General features: G+C 39.3%; 2 protein-coding genes across 4 annotated transcripts; one reads left to right on the top strand and one right to left on the bottom strand.

The window, feature by feature from the left end:
• The first annotated feature begins 6,388 nt into the window (after positions 1-6,388).
• On the top strand, positions 6,389-11,461 carry cdk4 (cyclin-dependent kinase 4). 3 transcript variants are annotated; one of them, XM_047025331.1, is made up of 10 exons: positions 6,389-6,559; positions 7,196-7,257; positions 7,358-7,594; positions 7,961-8,096; positions 8,255-8,422; positions 8,500-8,609; positions 8,986-9,036; positions 9,143-9,278; positions 9,434-9,523; positions 10,051-11,461. In XM_047025331.1, exons 3-9 carry the CDS (start codon positions 7,377-7,379, stop codon positions 9,521-9,523), a joined length of 909 nt encoding a protein of 302 aa, XP_046881287.1. In that variant the 5' UTR covers positions 6,389-6,559; positions 7,196-7,257; positions 7,358-7,376; the 3' UTR covers positions 10,051-11,461. The 3 variants fall into 3 exon arrangements, with proteins under 3 accessions (XP_046881287.1, XP_046881286.1, XP_046881289.1); XM_047025330.1 differs by lacking the exon at positions 10,051-11,461 and adding an exon at positions 9,667-10,019; XM_047025333.1 differs by lacking the exon at positions 10,051-11,461 and having other exon boundaries at positions 6,390-6,559; positions 7,362-7,594; positions 9,434-10,019.
• LOC124471032 (tetraspanin-31-like) lies at positions 10,077-14,020 on the bottom strand. The gene is made up of 6 exons (XM_047025334.1): positions 13,845-14,020; positions 13,161-13,328; positions 12,938-13,018; positions 12,677-12,817; positions 12,420-12,530; positions 10,077-11,970 (listed from the first exon to the last, which is right to left on the bottom strand). The coding sequence occupies exons 1-6, from the start codon at positions 13,905-13,907 to the stop codon at positions 11,896-11,898; spliced, it is 639 nt and encodes a 212-aa protein (XP_046881290.1). The 5' UTR covers positions 13,908-14,020; the 3' UTR covers positions 10,077-11,895.
• Between the last annotated feature and the right edge of the window lie 525 nt (positions 14,021-14,545).

The following is a 14,545-nucleotide window of genomic DNA, read 5'->3' as shown; positions in this document are numbered from 1 at the left end:
CACCTATTTTTTCCGTATTTATTCTGGCTGATAGATAGCAAATACGTCCCACACTGTTCCTCCTCCACTCAAGTCCGTAAGCCACTTTACAATCCAACGTGTTCGCATTTTAGGCCCACACAGCATCATACAAGACAGAAATCTGTAGAAAAACCCATATCCATTTGGCATTGAATTTCCATGCTGGTTTTTTTCATTTTTCTGCAACCATTCCTGCACAACACACCAGGACGAATGAAGATGTCAGGGAAGAATCCCGAGCAGACGAATTAAACAAACCGATTACATCGCCGCCCTCGTGAACTTTCAGACAGGCCTATCAATTATCTATTTATGAATTATAACTAGTCATTCAGTTCTTTCAATAACAACCCAACGTTATTTTACATATTAGCTATGTAATTCGACTGTAATATTTCTTTACATCCTATTTCGAGGTAGGGCAAAAGTAATATCCTGTCGATAGGAAACATGCTAATTAAAATGCAGACGTGTTCATATGACGCTGTCCTCTCGTTTTCTTAAACATGTTCCATCTTCTCTATGGGTGATGGGGAAAGATCCACTGTTGTGCTGCGCATTGGCAGAAGCCGCGCTGTCCGAGGTGCTGATTTCCATGTGACGTTGCAGCCACGTGCCATTAGGAGTATCCCGGGAAATCTAAACCCTGCTCTCGGTGTCTACAAACATTTAGGCAGCCCTCTTAGGACGGTTGATCATCTACGAGTTTGATTGCAGTAAGGAATAGCCTCTATCCTCCGAGCTATGGACAGAGTATTCCCGTCCAGCCAAACTAAGACGAAAAATGATAAGAAAACATTATTGCACCGTAGCCAACAAGTCAATTATAATGTATTTATCATTAACCTGCAAACTTGTAAACAAACAGGTTCATTGATTACAAATCAAATATACGTTTCAATTAAAAAACTAATTGTGATGTGTCTCTCTGTGGCTGGCCTTGATAAGTCAAATGCAAGCCTAATATGCAGTCTAATCTAGATGCAAGATCCAACCTGTCTGATTTGTAATATGGGCAAAACAACAATTAGATTATACAGATGTATGATCTGTTTTCTGTTTGCGCCTAAAGTTGGGGCTTTTCAAGCAGTGGCCAGCTGTGGGTCATCCTATTTGGGCGCTTTCCGTGGTGCTGAAAGGAAAACCATAAACATAGAACGCACTCCACTCGCCAGTGGGTCTTCTAGGTTTAATCAAGTCGTAGTCTTTTCATCCAATATAGCAGGTTGACTTTGCACTGCAATATTAAACAAACGCTTAAATTCTATGCATACTCTCTCACCATTTATACCCCCCCCCCCAACACGCAAAAATCCACATGATTATATATTAACTTTTATATACACAAACATAGTGGCCACACCATCTTAGCTGAGCACAATCTGTCTACCCAGTCAGCCACATGACCCACACTACATGCACACAGATTGTGCTGGCAGACAGATTTGGAGAGTTCTTGAACTCTCCAAATTCTTTTCCAGCTGCATTGCTTGAAAAATAATGAAAAAATAATGATATTGAACAGAGTTCTCTTTTCCTGAGGTCTTTTGAGTCATGTTTTTGGATAATGTTGATCTTTTGAACTATGTTATCCATGGAAGCAGCTAGAGGACACCAATAAATCACAGATGGTATCTTTCCCCACACTTAATCTTTAAGCAAGCTAGAAATACAATATTATCTTTCTTTTTTAGACAGACATCTTAGTATATTTATATATTTATATTTGCTCTCCACTCTGCTGGCTATGGCTGGTCGGCTGCTTAGAACTTGCTATCTGTACTGGTGGACAGATGGTCATCCAACTCAATGCTGTAACCAATGCCATACCTAGTCATTCTGAGAGAAATATATCCTGGCATATGGGACTACATGGCGAGGAGTGTCCTGGCAGAGGGCCTTCTGGAGGGCTATAGCTGACAGGATGGGGCCCTGAATTTTCCCAGTAGCATCCAAATTCAACATGGTGCTGAAAACTGTCTCAAGAATCTAGAGCTTTGAAACACCTTCATCAGGCTTTGGCTGTCTATATGAATTTGTCTGTCCGACAAAAGTAAAAGTGTGCTCAATTTAACCTTTTTTTCTGTAATAAAAGTGCTCCACATAAAATAAGTATGCAAGGTTCCATTTAAAACAATCACCTAGGGTTCAGTTAATTTCAGGTTGATACAGATGAGCGATATAGTGTATTCTTGTATTCTAACAAACATTTTGCACACCCTCTAATCTAACTTGTTAAAACTTGCTTTGATGTATTTAGTGGGCACTATTTATGATACTTCCTATATGCTCGTGCTAAATGTAGGATCACAAGGATACAATTCAAGATGCAAGGTTATAGTGTTGTCTGGGACACTTCGGCTTTTCCCTTTCCTCCTTTTATGTCTGTTATTGTAATGCATAATCATTAAAAATTCGGTGTGTGTTATGGGCAAATTCTGGCACAAGTTTTTCAAATGATCACCACTTGTTGGCAGTTGAATCATTTCACTTCTGTGAGGGGCCATCAGGACTGTTGTTACACAAACATACATAAAACACATAGTCTACATATTCACGTGTGAAACGTTCACACACATCAAAACTAGTGAAAACTAACATACACCTATGTGAAACGCTTGTGATTCATATGTGTTTGTGTAAAAACAGACTGAAATATATCCAAAAGGGCCCCTCATTAACTTCACTCCGTGAAAATATTGTATGCGTTGACGCACAAAAGCTTACGATGCCCTCTAGAGGAAACGAATGTCAAGGCCTCCTGAAGTTGGATCAATAACAAGGTATGGTGTACGACCTCCATGATATTATTGTGTGTCATAAGTAGAAACAGACACACAGAAACACATATGGCTTACTTTACTTTCAATATAAACAAGATGATGTCAAATCAGTTGAAACAACTAATGGGTTTCTAATAGGCCTATTTTGTAAAAACAATATATATATACACATACATGTATATTAAAAAAATATACAAGATGTGTAATTTATTACAAACTACTAAGTGCATTGGAAGTAAATCGGCAATCCTGACTGCTTTGGAATGCAGTGAGCTTCTCTCAGCAAACCAGAATTGTATATGAGCCTAGCAACAGCAGTTGTCCTCCAATCGGCGTACTGGAGACGACTGGGAGGTGTTTTCGTGTCCTGTCATCACACCGCCACAGAAAAATTACATAGCATTCTCTCTAGACCGGTAGTAAAGCGGGTGCACAACTGTTTTTTCCGTATTAGCCAACGTTTGTGAATTGCTACCATGTTTAGTCAATTAAATTAGGTCGATTGTGGGGTACTTATTTAAATACATATGTTAGAAACTCATATACAATGTTTTACAAAGACACCCGCCCATTAAACAGATGTAACGTTATAAGGCTGATGAGATGATAGGCTATTGGGAAAGGGTACCGCTGTAGTCCAGAGCCATATAAAAAGTGTTGCGACACTTCCATAGACTCCCATTGTTATCGAAGAATGCGGAAGTAAAACGTGTCACATGCGACCTATAGTTCCAAACAATGTATTTTCCACCATTCAACCCCATTCATTTTCAAAGTCTCTGAAGCAAGTTAGCTGGTAAATTGATGAAAATCCTGCATTTTTTAATATTTCTACCACCACATATCAATTGTTATTCATAGTATTTTATATAGCCAGCTTTAGATAAAGTTTATTGTAAGATTATATCTTATTAGATTCTAAATGCTGTTAGAGCTAGACTGTAGGTCTAGTATCTAACGTAAACAACACTTTTACTGAAGCTAGCTAGAGGGCGTGTATTATAACCAGAAGTCAGTTGGTAGGGTGACCAGAAGCATGACCCTGAAAAGGAGGACACTTGGGTTCAAAAAGGAGGACAAAGGGTCAAAAAGGAGGGGGCCATTAGTATGAAATTAAGACATCGGCTCAAACAACACCTGGTTGTATTGCTTATAAAACTCTGTTTGATCTAAACTTCCATCCGAGTCCTGAAATCCCTGACAATTTCACAGTTTCAAGTGTTATAGGCTGTATATGTGCACGGGGGGAGGGGGCGGCGGCGGTTACAAACAAGAAGAAAAAAGAAAAAAACGGGGGGTATGTAGATGGAGATTGAATGTCTAAAGGGGCAGGGGACTGTACAAAGTTTGGGAACCACTGAATTAAGACAATAACATTAGTCATTTCAGTAAGTCAACAGTCTAAACCAGTGGCATTGTTAGAGATAAAATTGTACTATTCATATCCCTTTTTTTTCTTCCAAGCGTGTTGCGCACAAAAAACTACTAAGGCTATAGAAACTCCCCTTGCTTAACCCACTAAACAACAGTTCAGGGACGCAAGTTTGATATCGGCTTTGGCAGGGACATCTATAGTTAATGCAAGCACACAAATTGTGTTTTAGTAAAAATAAGAAGATCGGTCGGCCTATCATTTAGAAACTTTCTATAGTTTTGTAATGTTTTCTTAGCCTACCTCAATTCTGACTTGTGTGCCAAGTCCGACACCGACTTTTGTGTGTGTGCTGCAGTGGCTATTTGGCAAGCTCAGAAAAGCACGCATAGGTTTGTGTTTTCGGTTAAGCTGCTTTGATTTTACAAGCGTTGATTGGGATACTGCGTTAATATTTTCTGGGATTATCAACCTAAATTAATGTGTGTTGTTAATAGTTGTGTTAATAATTTGGTCAGCTCAGCAGGGGTTGTTTTATCATCCGCTGTTGTTGTGTTAAGAGCAAAAAATGATGTTAAGGAAGAGTGCTCGGCAGAACCAGCATTATCCTTGTGCTTTTCTGTAGCGGCACAAGCCGCTCTAAAGTCCCTTTCTTCCTACTACTTATGTCTATATCAATGTGACAGAGCTTACAGAAGGCATGACATTGATCTGTGTTGCCCTTAGTGGCAAAGTGGAGTTCTGAACTCCACGTAGGTTTGGAGGTCTTTCTTTTTGGCACGCAACAGCGGTCCGGACAAAGGAATGGAAAACCGGACTGTCCGGACAAAATCCGGACGTCTGGTTACCCTAGTTTATAGTCTGTCAAATGATTTTCTAGTCATTGGTGTTCGTTGGCATACAAAGTTAGTCTTCTCTTATTGGCCTAGTTAGTACATCTGATTAGAGCTAGCAACAATGAATTGCAGATTAAGGGGTCACCTATCGTCCAGCTAGCTCTCAACGCTCAGCAGGAATCGCAGGTCCACTCACTAAAAACAAACTTGACCCTCTCACTGGACATATTGTACAATAAAATGTTTTATTGAATGCAATTGGTTGCCTTGTATATTCTGTTCTATTTACAAAACTCCTTGTCTTAAATTGAGCAGTTGCTGGTGTGATTGCCATCTAGATTAGATTCAACATGCATCAAGTAGCCTACTACAAATATAAATATTGTTAACGTAGTCAATTGTAAGTGGGCTGATGAATAAAACAAGGATAAAAGTGTTTAACAAGTACAGGTACGCTTGTCCAGGAAAAGTGGATTTTTTTTTGTAGGAAAAGTGGAAGAGAAATGTACTTGTCCCACTGGATAACTTAGCTAAACCTCAAACAAAATAAAATGCCATCTTACTTAACGTTATGTGCCACTCATAACGTCTAATTAACCTATTTTAAAGTAGCTAGCTAGCTTTTTTCCTCTGTTTCGGTGAAGTTGATTATCTCGGTGATTTCTGCACCAAAAAGGTAGAGGAGGGCAGCATTTAAGAGAGAAAGCAATTCCCCATTGATCTGTCGCATCCGAATTTTGATCTGGGTCACGAAAGTCTTGAAATTTGACAGTGAGAATGCGCATAATCTAACGCCTGGGACCCACTGCCTGCATTTAGCTACGTTCTGCGAAGCGCCTGGAAGCGCCGCCTTCTTTCTTTCGGCGCCCATGTTATCAAATGGGACGGACCATACTGGCTGCGATTGCCTGCGATTTGCAGCGATCGTTTCGGCAGCTGGTCGAATTTTTTGATGATAAAAGTCACCATATTAGTTGATATATTTGAATAAAAAACCATATTATTAAGATTTTACTACATTAATTGTAGACTACGGTGAACCTTTGTAAAGTTGTAGACTTTATAATTTAAAAAATTATATTATTTTGGTGCAGTGGCGGTCCTAGCACATTTGGCACATAGGGAGTTGTATGACCCCCAGCAACAATTTTACAAGGACAACGTAGGTAAGATAAGGATCAATGCTGTGATATAGCCAATGTTTTGTTCATGATGTCAGTGAAAAAGGAAAGCTCAGAGTAGCTGCAAGGCTTGGTGACCGGTGCGGAGAAATGCGCGTCTGGCGTGAACAGCTTTTGCTCAGTCGTAGCCGATCGTAGCCGATCGTGGCGCTGCGCAGCCAGTGTGTCCCTGGCGTTACGCCTTTTTAATATGTCTCTGGCTCCGCCTATAGACAGGAAGCGATTCCGTTTCACCCAAAAGATTTGGCAGTGTTAAAAAAGTGAAGGCCGAAGTTAATCTAACAGTTTATCGAAGACCAATACAACTGTTCCACTCGAATACTTAAAGACCAATGCGCGAGTGACAACGCATGTGTTTCCATACGAGTAGGTACAATTTAATGCTTCTTAATGCTTTTATAACACAGGATAGCTCCATTTTACTTGGCTGCTATTTGGCCAGAAAACAACAAACGTGGTAAATTGTTCTAACAAGCTACCATTATCACTCCAGAATAGTTTAATAGCTCTACCAAGAAGAGGATGTTTCCTTAATGGTTTGTGTTTAATAGTTTCTTGCTTTAGTTTGAAATTGTGTAAAATTAAGTGTATAATAAGGAAGCACATAGGCAAATAAGGTTAACAATACAAACTAAACTTGATATGCACAATTGCTGCTCGTTTTTGCCACGTTGGTGGGTTTACTTGAGGTGTCGTCATTTTATCCACCGTCTTCGTTAAGATTAATAAACAAAGAAACGCTATGAACTATGGACAACACCACGTGTTGAGGCTTCTACGTCCCAATACCACGAGATCTCTTCCTCAATGTCTTGCCGTGTTGCAAAGTAATGGGCTTGGTAATCGTATTGAAATTTTGAAGAAAATATGAATTATTCATCTTTAAGTGCAAGGCAAATACATAAAGTTGTGCAAATAAATACTATTTAATTATGTATCCGAATTCAAGCACAACTGTCAATTTTCGATGTATCTAACCTTATATATCTACCATGTCTGCAGGCAGCCAGTGGTTGACCTCAGGAATGTCCTGTTGACCAAACCCTTGTTTCAGTGGGCATCAGGTAAGAACATAAAGCACAGACACACATTCCATTTGTATGTATTTGGTAAGGTGTCAGCACATGTCTGTCTTGTTTCTGTCTCCCTCCTATGAACTGCAAGTCAGTAAGTTTGCCAGGCGATGGCCCAGGGCAGTAGGGTCCAGTATGAGCCTGTGGCTGAGATAGGTGGAGGGGCTTATGGGACGGTGTATAAGGCTCGGGACATGGCCAGTGGCCAGTTTGTAGCTTTGAAAAGTGTGCGTGTCCAGACGGATCAAGATGGCCTCCCTATTTCTACGGTCCGAGAAGTGGCTCTGCTTAAGAGATTGGAACAGTTTGACCATCCCAACGTGGTCAAGTAAGACTTTTATATGTTTTTATGTTTCTCATGCAAAGAATGGACTTACACACGTCCTCCCAAATCACTAGTTTTACTAAAACAATTTTAAAGCTGGTTAGCATGTATTTTTAAGTGAGAACACTGATAAAGAACTTAGAACACCTCTAACATAACACGATTTTATTTTAAATACAACCAGAGAAGATTTTTTGAAAGAATTTGTGAATGTACCTTTACTAACACAAATCGTGTGTAGGACTATGTCCACATGCACAAAGACTGACTTGTAAGTTTGTCCCATGAAGTACATTAGTGTTATTAGGCTATGCCTTCCTTTGAGAAAAATTAGAATGAGAATGTGTTGTGTTTTTCTGTGCTCCCCAGGCTTATGGATGTGTGTGCCACCCTGAGGACAGACCAGGAAACTAAAGTAACACTGGTGTTTGAGCATGTGGACCAGGATCTCAAAACCTATCTAGAGAAGGCCCCGGCCCCAGGACTATCCCCCTGCCGCATCAGAGTAAGAATCTAAATGACATAAATAGCTTCATCTTATGCATCCTGGTCAGTATAATTGACAAACACATAGGACTTTCTAGGACATATGTATATCTGGACATTACCATAATGTGGACAGAGCCTGGTGCACAGGTTAAATGTCTGCTCTGTATGTGCTAGGACCTTATGCGCCAGTTATTGTGTGGCCTGGCATTCCTCCACTCGAACCGTGTAGTGCACAGGGACCTGAAGCCAGAGAACATTCTGGTTACCAGCAGAGGCCAGGTGAAGCTGGCCGACTTCGGACTGGCTAGGATCTACAGCTGCCATATGGCCCTCACCCCTGTGGTAAGAAAACACACGCACACAACACACGCACACAACACACACGTGCAAACATACACAAACCTTTCACTGTGTTTCAGGTGGTGACCTTGTGGTACCGGCCTCCAGAGGTCTTGCTCCAGTCCACCTACGCCACGCCTGTGGACATCTGGAGCACTGGCTGCATCTTTGCAGAGATGTTCCGGCGCAAGTGAGTTAGCACACCTAGTAATGGTCATTCAAATTAAAATCCAAGTGATTTGTACAAAAGGTTTTGACTCAGATTTCCTGAAATGTAAAGGTTTCAAATGTTTTCCTGCAATCCATCTGCTGCCTGGTGGTGATATTGCGTTTTTCACAGTACTGTTGCTGTTATGGGGCAGATGAATTCTTCTCTTATCATTATGGCACCAAACTAAAGATCACACCAGTGCACACAAAGGAGGGTCAGACAAAGCCCACACAATCTAGCACAGACATGAGCAAAGGTCAGCAGGAACAAAAAAAGACTTGGACTTCTTGGGCTGCAATAGTAATTTCTTTGCAGCTCCACATATATTAATGTTTGTTTAAACTTTATTGTTCAGGCCTTTGTTTTGTGGAGAATCAGAAGTGGACCAACTGGGAAAGATTTTTGAGTGAGTGTTAAATCCATCCTTACAATTGCTCCAGTTAATTGTGGTTGAATATGCTTGGGGAGTTTTGACAGACATTGACATTTGACTGATGGATGTTCTTTTTTAGGGTAATTGGCTTACCATTGGAGGAAGATTGGCCTCCTGAGGTCACACTCTCGCGAAATAATTTCAGTCCTGTCAGCCTCCGACCAATTACACATTATGTTCCAGAAATCAATAACCAAGGGGCAGAACTTCTGCAGGTAAGACTTCTGGTTTTGGTGTATACATTAAACAATGTATTTGTTGGATTAATATTGTCATGCCCTCAAAGGTTACTCTTGGAATAGTACATGTTCTGCAACGTTATGAAGCATTGAAGAGAGATTTGCTAAACCAATCATTTTTTGTCTTTTAGGAAATGCTAACCTTTGACCCCTTGAGAAGAATCTCTGCACTGACTGCTTTAGATCACATGTATTTCTTGGAAGAGGAGACAGAGACTTAGGTAAAGAGATGAGATGAATGGCATAGTGACAATGTGCTAATGTCGCCCTGACGTCCCTACATATTCCTTGTCACTCACACAGTGCATTTCAGACTATTGTTTGTTTGGTCAATGTAACTAGTACCACACACCTCTATGGACAGATGCAACTGATGGATCCCTCACTGATGTCTTAAAGAGGGATATGAAACTGAAGGATGCTCAAGCTTCCCTTTCATTCCCTAGATGAAATGTTTGTTGAAGCACCCCTTCAACCTGGACTGATAGCCAGTGTAATTGTTGCTGTTATCTATAAGCTCATTATGTTTTTGATGCAAACATAAGTACACACCCGCTAACTGGCAATTGTTAAACAGGTTACAGGGCCAAAGAATGTTATCTATCAAGTATTTCTATTTCATTCCATGAAAAACCATGCATTTTACCAGTGCTACAAGAGTAAATAAATGCTGCTCAAGTAATAAATTGACTGCATTTATTCAACAGCAAAAATGTATAGATGTTGTCTTGTTTTTATATTTTTTCAGAGGGACAAGTTGCTGAACACACAAAAGTCTGCAATCAGCATTTTAATAGCAATTAGTACCTTAAAATAATACAATAGGTGCAGAAGGTAAATAGGTCATCAGTCGGTTTTAAAGGCAGACAAAAGCAGACGAATAAACACAGGTAACATTTACAGGATGCACAGACATGCCACATGCTGGAGCACAAAAAGAAGCAAGTACAGAGGAAGAAACATTGATCAAATGTTAACATTAGCATGTTAATTGGACCCTTGACAATTATCACTTTTATTATATAAATATTGTGGCTTTATAAAACATCTTGGAAAATAACATTTTGTTGAATCAATTACACAGGGACACAAGGATATGGATACAAGTAAAACATGGTAAATACATTGTGTTTTCAGATGGAAGTTTCTTAAGTATTTCCAAATGTTCTAGAAATGTAAGCCAGTACCTTTCCACTGGTTGGCAGGGAAAGCAACAAACTTAATATTTAACTTTTGCTTTGGTTGCCAAGTATTCAGAAACATACCATCTCCATTAATTTAGTTACATAGTATTTTAAGCACTACAATGAATGTCCAATATTTGTGAATTACAGATCTCCATTCACCTGGGGACTCACATTGTCTACTTAATTAGTGATAAGGAATAAAGATGTATGCCATTTATTCCACACTGCAGTTAGAAGATACTTTACCACTCTTTTGAGCATATAACTAGCTTTTCTGTAGCATCACTGGCACTCCTTTTCTGTAACACCCTATTTGCATGAAACCCCCAACTTTTAATCCGTATGAGTTACAAAAAATTTGGGGGGATAATTTGAAACCAGTTATGAAGGCCTCGTGATTTTACACACATGGCCAAACACTTCCAATTGCTTCCATGTTAAGATTATTTTGAAGTTGGCACTATTTGTGTACTATCAACACAAAAGTGTTTAACCCTCTTGACATGATTTATAAAGCTGTAACTAACCAAATAGTATCATTAATTTCCAATTCAGTATTAAGTCCTTTTGATGTGGCCACAAAGCATCCCTTTTTATTGCAAAGGTGGCATCATTTTTTTTTTTTTAAAGCCCCATTTTTGTACCGTATGTAGTATAGGCCATATTCAAAGACCTATCAACTACAGGGGTTGTTTCACAGGACTAGGTTGTTCAGACAAATATGGTGATTATTGTTACTGAACTGAAGAGCATTTTCCACTGAGAGAGGTCCAAAGCCTGCTACCATAATTAAAATAAGGATAAAGGATGTCTACAATCAGCTCTTTTTGGCAGTGTTTGAATCTGCAGAACAATACTGCAAAAAGATGTGTGGGTTAGAAGGAAAAAATATCTTCAGTTCATGGGCACTGTTTAAATATACTATAGTACATTTAACCCCCTTCAACTTAATATACATAGAAGATTGTTTTTGCAGATAAAATATAGTCATGGCATGACAGCTAGCAGGGACATGTCTACTCATGTAAAGGCCAAAAGTAGTTGGGGTCTACAAATTATTTAAATTAAGTGTAATTTTACCATACACAAGGAAAGTATGAACCAAGGGCATCACTGCATACCATACACAGTACTAATGACTAGATCAGTACTCGACAATGTGCATGTGTGTTACATATACACGAACTAGTAGTGAATACCCACAATGTATATCCTTATTACAATGTTGTTAACTGTGTGTTCAACCAGTATTTCTTAAGAAATTGCAAGATTCATCCTCATTCTGTGTAAAAGTCTCATTTTAAAATGTTGACATGTGTGTACATACTGTCAGTGTACATATGTGTTTCTAATGAGTGCATTATTTGGCATGGTTTGTATTTGTAGTTCCTCTTTGGTCTCTCTTCCTATAGAAATGCGCTGGGGTTTGCTCTTGGATCTTTTTGATTTCTGTAACGTGCGGCCAGCCACACACCTAAGATCTGAAACATGAAAAAGGCCAAGTGTGATAGGTTAGAACACTAGTGATTAATTATAAAAGGGAGCTACATGTCAGTATTTGTTTTTGGAAGGTCATAACAACTGGGGATTCAAGCATTGTTTAGTATATAGATGCATCTCTAACACAAGTTCCTGGAACTTGTACACCCCAGAACTACTTTTCAAGGAAGTAGGAGGTTGCATCAGCACAATGTTAGCCATGTTTCTACCACAGGAAACTTTCTCCCCAAAATTTGGCAAATTAGTCCATTGATGTTTGCACCATACACAACCATCCAGGCAACCAAACCACTTGCTGGTCCGTCAAATACAGCCACTTCTATCATTATGGTCCTTGATTTTTTTTAAACAATTTACTCAATTCAGACCCAGGTTCCTGCGTTGGAAACACAGTGAGTTTAGGGGGAAGCTTGGGAGAGTTAAAACTGACCTCTGAAAAGCTGAAGAAGAGTCCCACTCCTCCCAGGATCCTTAGAGCCTGTGAGGAGTGCTGCAGCATCATGTCTCCACAGGTATAACAATGAGCTGCACTCTTACAGTCCTACAGCCACATGGAGGCAGAGAATGATGTTCATGAGAACACTTCACATTATCTTCAGTATTTCTGTAATTCTGACAGCTGGTGTCATTATTGCTTTGTTCCAATTGTTATTTTTGGAGGAAAAATATCATATTGATTATATTCACCGCATTGCATAACTGCACATCCATAGCAAACTGCTCTTGGTTAGCAGTTGTGTTCAACAGTCCACAGCAGTTGAGCTTGGTTTCCAAATCCAAACGTGTGTCTTTGCTCATCAGCCCCCATGAAGTGTTCAACAGCTTCACCTATGTTTGCAAACACATCAGTAAGATTATAAATACATCGTTCCACTTTCCAGGGATGGAAATACAAAACCACCCAGAAATTGAATAATATTTTGCACCGATAACTGAATATACACATACCTGCTGCTCAAGATTAATAGCTAGGCAGGAGCAGGACACTCCAAACTGAAAGATGAAGACTAGGAACAGAATCACCATGTACTGAAGAGGGAATAGTCAAGGAGATGTAGCTAGTTCAGTCTGATAGACTTTGTAATTGAACCTAGGGCACACAAATCCTTCAAAAAAACAACAAAAAAGACATTGCATTGCAACTACAACTACTGCAGCAGGAAAAGGATACAAAGAAAAGCATGACTTGATGGTGTTTTAAGGCTCCGATGAGGCCTACGATGGAGATGAGCAGTAGAAAAAAGCCTACAGCAATGACCCCACCAATGATATGGATACTGGACACAATGCCGAAGCCTTTGCCCCATGCTGCCACTCCAATCAACAGTAGACCTACCAACTTGGGTGGAGAGAGAGTGCAAGATTATTTAAAAGAAATCAATTTTTTGGTTGAAACTATGGTGGCTACAATATATTGGCGATTTTATCAGTCAGTAAATAAACTGGGCCCACTTCGTTGATAGTTCACTTCGACTTGAGTGTAATGCGGAACATGCTACTAACGAGCTTTTACAAACATCTGTCTGAACAACTCAGAGACATTTTTTTGGGAAAGAGACAGAGATCCCTAGCTTGTTTCACATTTTTTAATTATAGCTGATCTATTCAAGTTGATTATGTAATGATTTTCAGAAGTAATACATCCAGTTAAAGTGTTAGCGAACTCAATTGTTAACTCATTTAAAGTTAAAAGCATGAGTCAGTCTGAAACGTTTGTGTTTTTGACTTGGTCCCACTGCACTGTGGACATTGAACTCAAGTTAAAACCTTAAGTTGCCATCAGTCATTTAAATAGCTAGCCTAACTAAGTTAGCGTACATTGGTATCAATATTAGCTATAGCATAGCGCACTTACCATGTATACTATGTTAAGGGAACAAAAAGCATTTTTAGAGCACGTAAAACCCCCCAAAACCATATTGATTTGATTATTATGTCCAAAAGGTATAACTGTTTATTCTTCGATAAACATTGTAGCTGAAACTAGCTAACCACCGCGGTTCCTTTAAACAGAAAGTTAGAAAGGATATCCTGACATCTAACAAACTTATGCAAATCCGTTGTTTTTCTAACCAGCATTCTAATCGACTTGGTACTTGGTCTTATATGATTGGCTTAGCTGGCTCGCACACAAAATATTCGCGAATCAACAACCACCGCGATAACAAGTCAAGATAAGCGTAACCAATGATGTTGTCAATCACTGTTCCGCTGTAGTTGCAGATTTTTGTTCTAGTAATGTTTTATAAAAAAAAAAAAGTTGCCTAGTTCAACGAAGCCTAAGATGGTATCTTATTAAAATCGATTAACCTTATTTCCGGAAATGTGTCCGGCAAAATATATGCTCTATGTGTTTGTCGGTTTGGATAAATGCCTCTGCTAAATTAATTTCATGTAAATTTAGTCTAGTTTAGATACAAATTGTGGTGCTGCTAAAGTCAACAAAGCCCTCATGTTATACCAAAATACTATTACATACATACATGTCTAAAATAATGTTACTACAGCCTATCTAAAGTTTGCTGTAAATTTGGCCCAGCTCCACCAGGTGTCAGT

This window comes from Hypomesus transpacificus, chromosome 9, assembly GCF_021917145.1.
Source record: "Hypomesus transpacificus isolate Combined female chromosome 9, fHypTra1, whole genome shotgun sequence".
NCBI lineage: Eukaryota > Metazoa > Chordata > Actinopteri > Osmeriformes > Osmeridae > Hypomesus > Hypomesus transpacificus.
The sequence above is the reverse complement of the archived record's forward strand: the minus strand, read 5'-3'. Positions and strand labels throughout refer to the sequence as shown.

What these genes read in the sequence shown, in the direction of transcription:
- LOC124471032 (XM_047025334.1), bottom strand. Translation starts at nt 13,907, where the DNA reads ATGGTTTTGGGGGGTTTTACGTGCTCTAAAAATGCTTTTTGTTCCCTT. An exon ending in ATCAAGTCATGCTTTTCTTT is followed by an intron (nt 13,019 to 13,160) that starts GTATCCTTTTCC and finishes TTCCCTCTTCAG; the next exon opens with TACATGGTGATTCTGTTCCT. An exon ending in CTATTAATCTTGAGCAGCAG is followed by an intron (nt 12,818 to 12,937) that starts GTATGTGTATAT and finishes TTGCAAACATAG; the next exon opens with GTGAAGCTGTTGAACACTTC.
- cdk4 (XM_047025331.1), top strand. Translation starts at nt 7,377, where the DNA reads ATGGCCCAGGGCAGTAGGGTCCAGTATGAGCCTGTGGCTGAGATAGGT. An exon ending in ATATGGCCCTCACCCCTGTG is followed by an intron (nt 8,423 to 8,499) that starts GTAAGAAAACAC and finishes ACTGTGTTTCAG; the next exon opens with GTGGTGACCTTGTGGTACCG. An exon ending in AAGGGGCAGAACTTCTGCAG is followed by an intron (nt 9,279 to 9,433) that starts GTAAGACTTCTG and finishes TTTGTCTTTTAG; the next exon opens with GAAATGCTAACCTTTGACCC.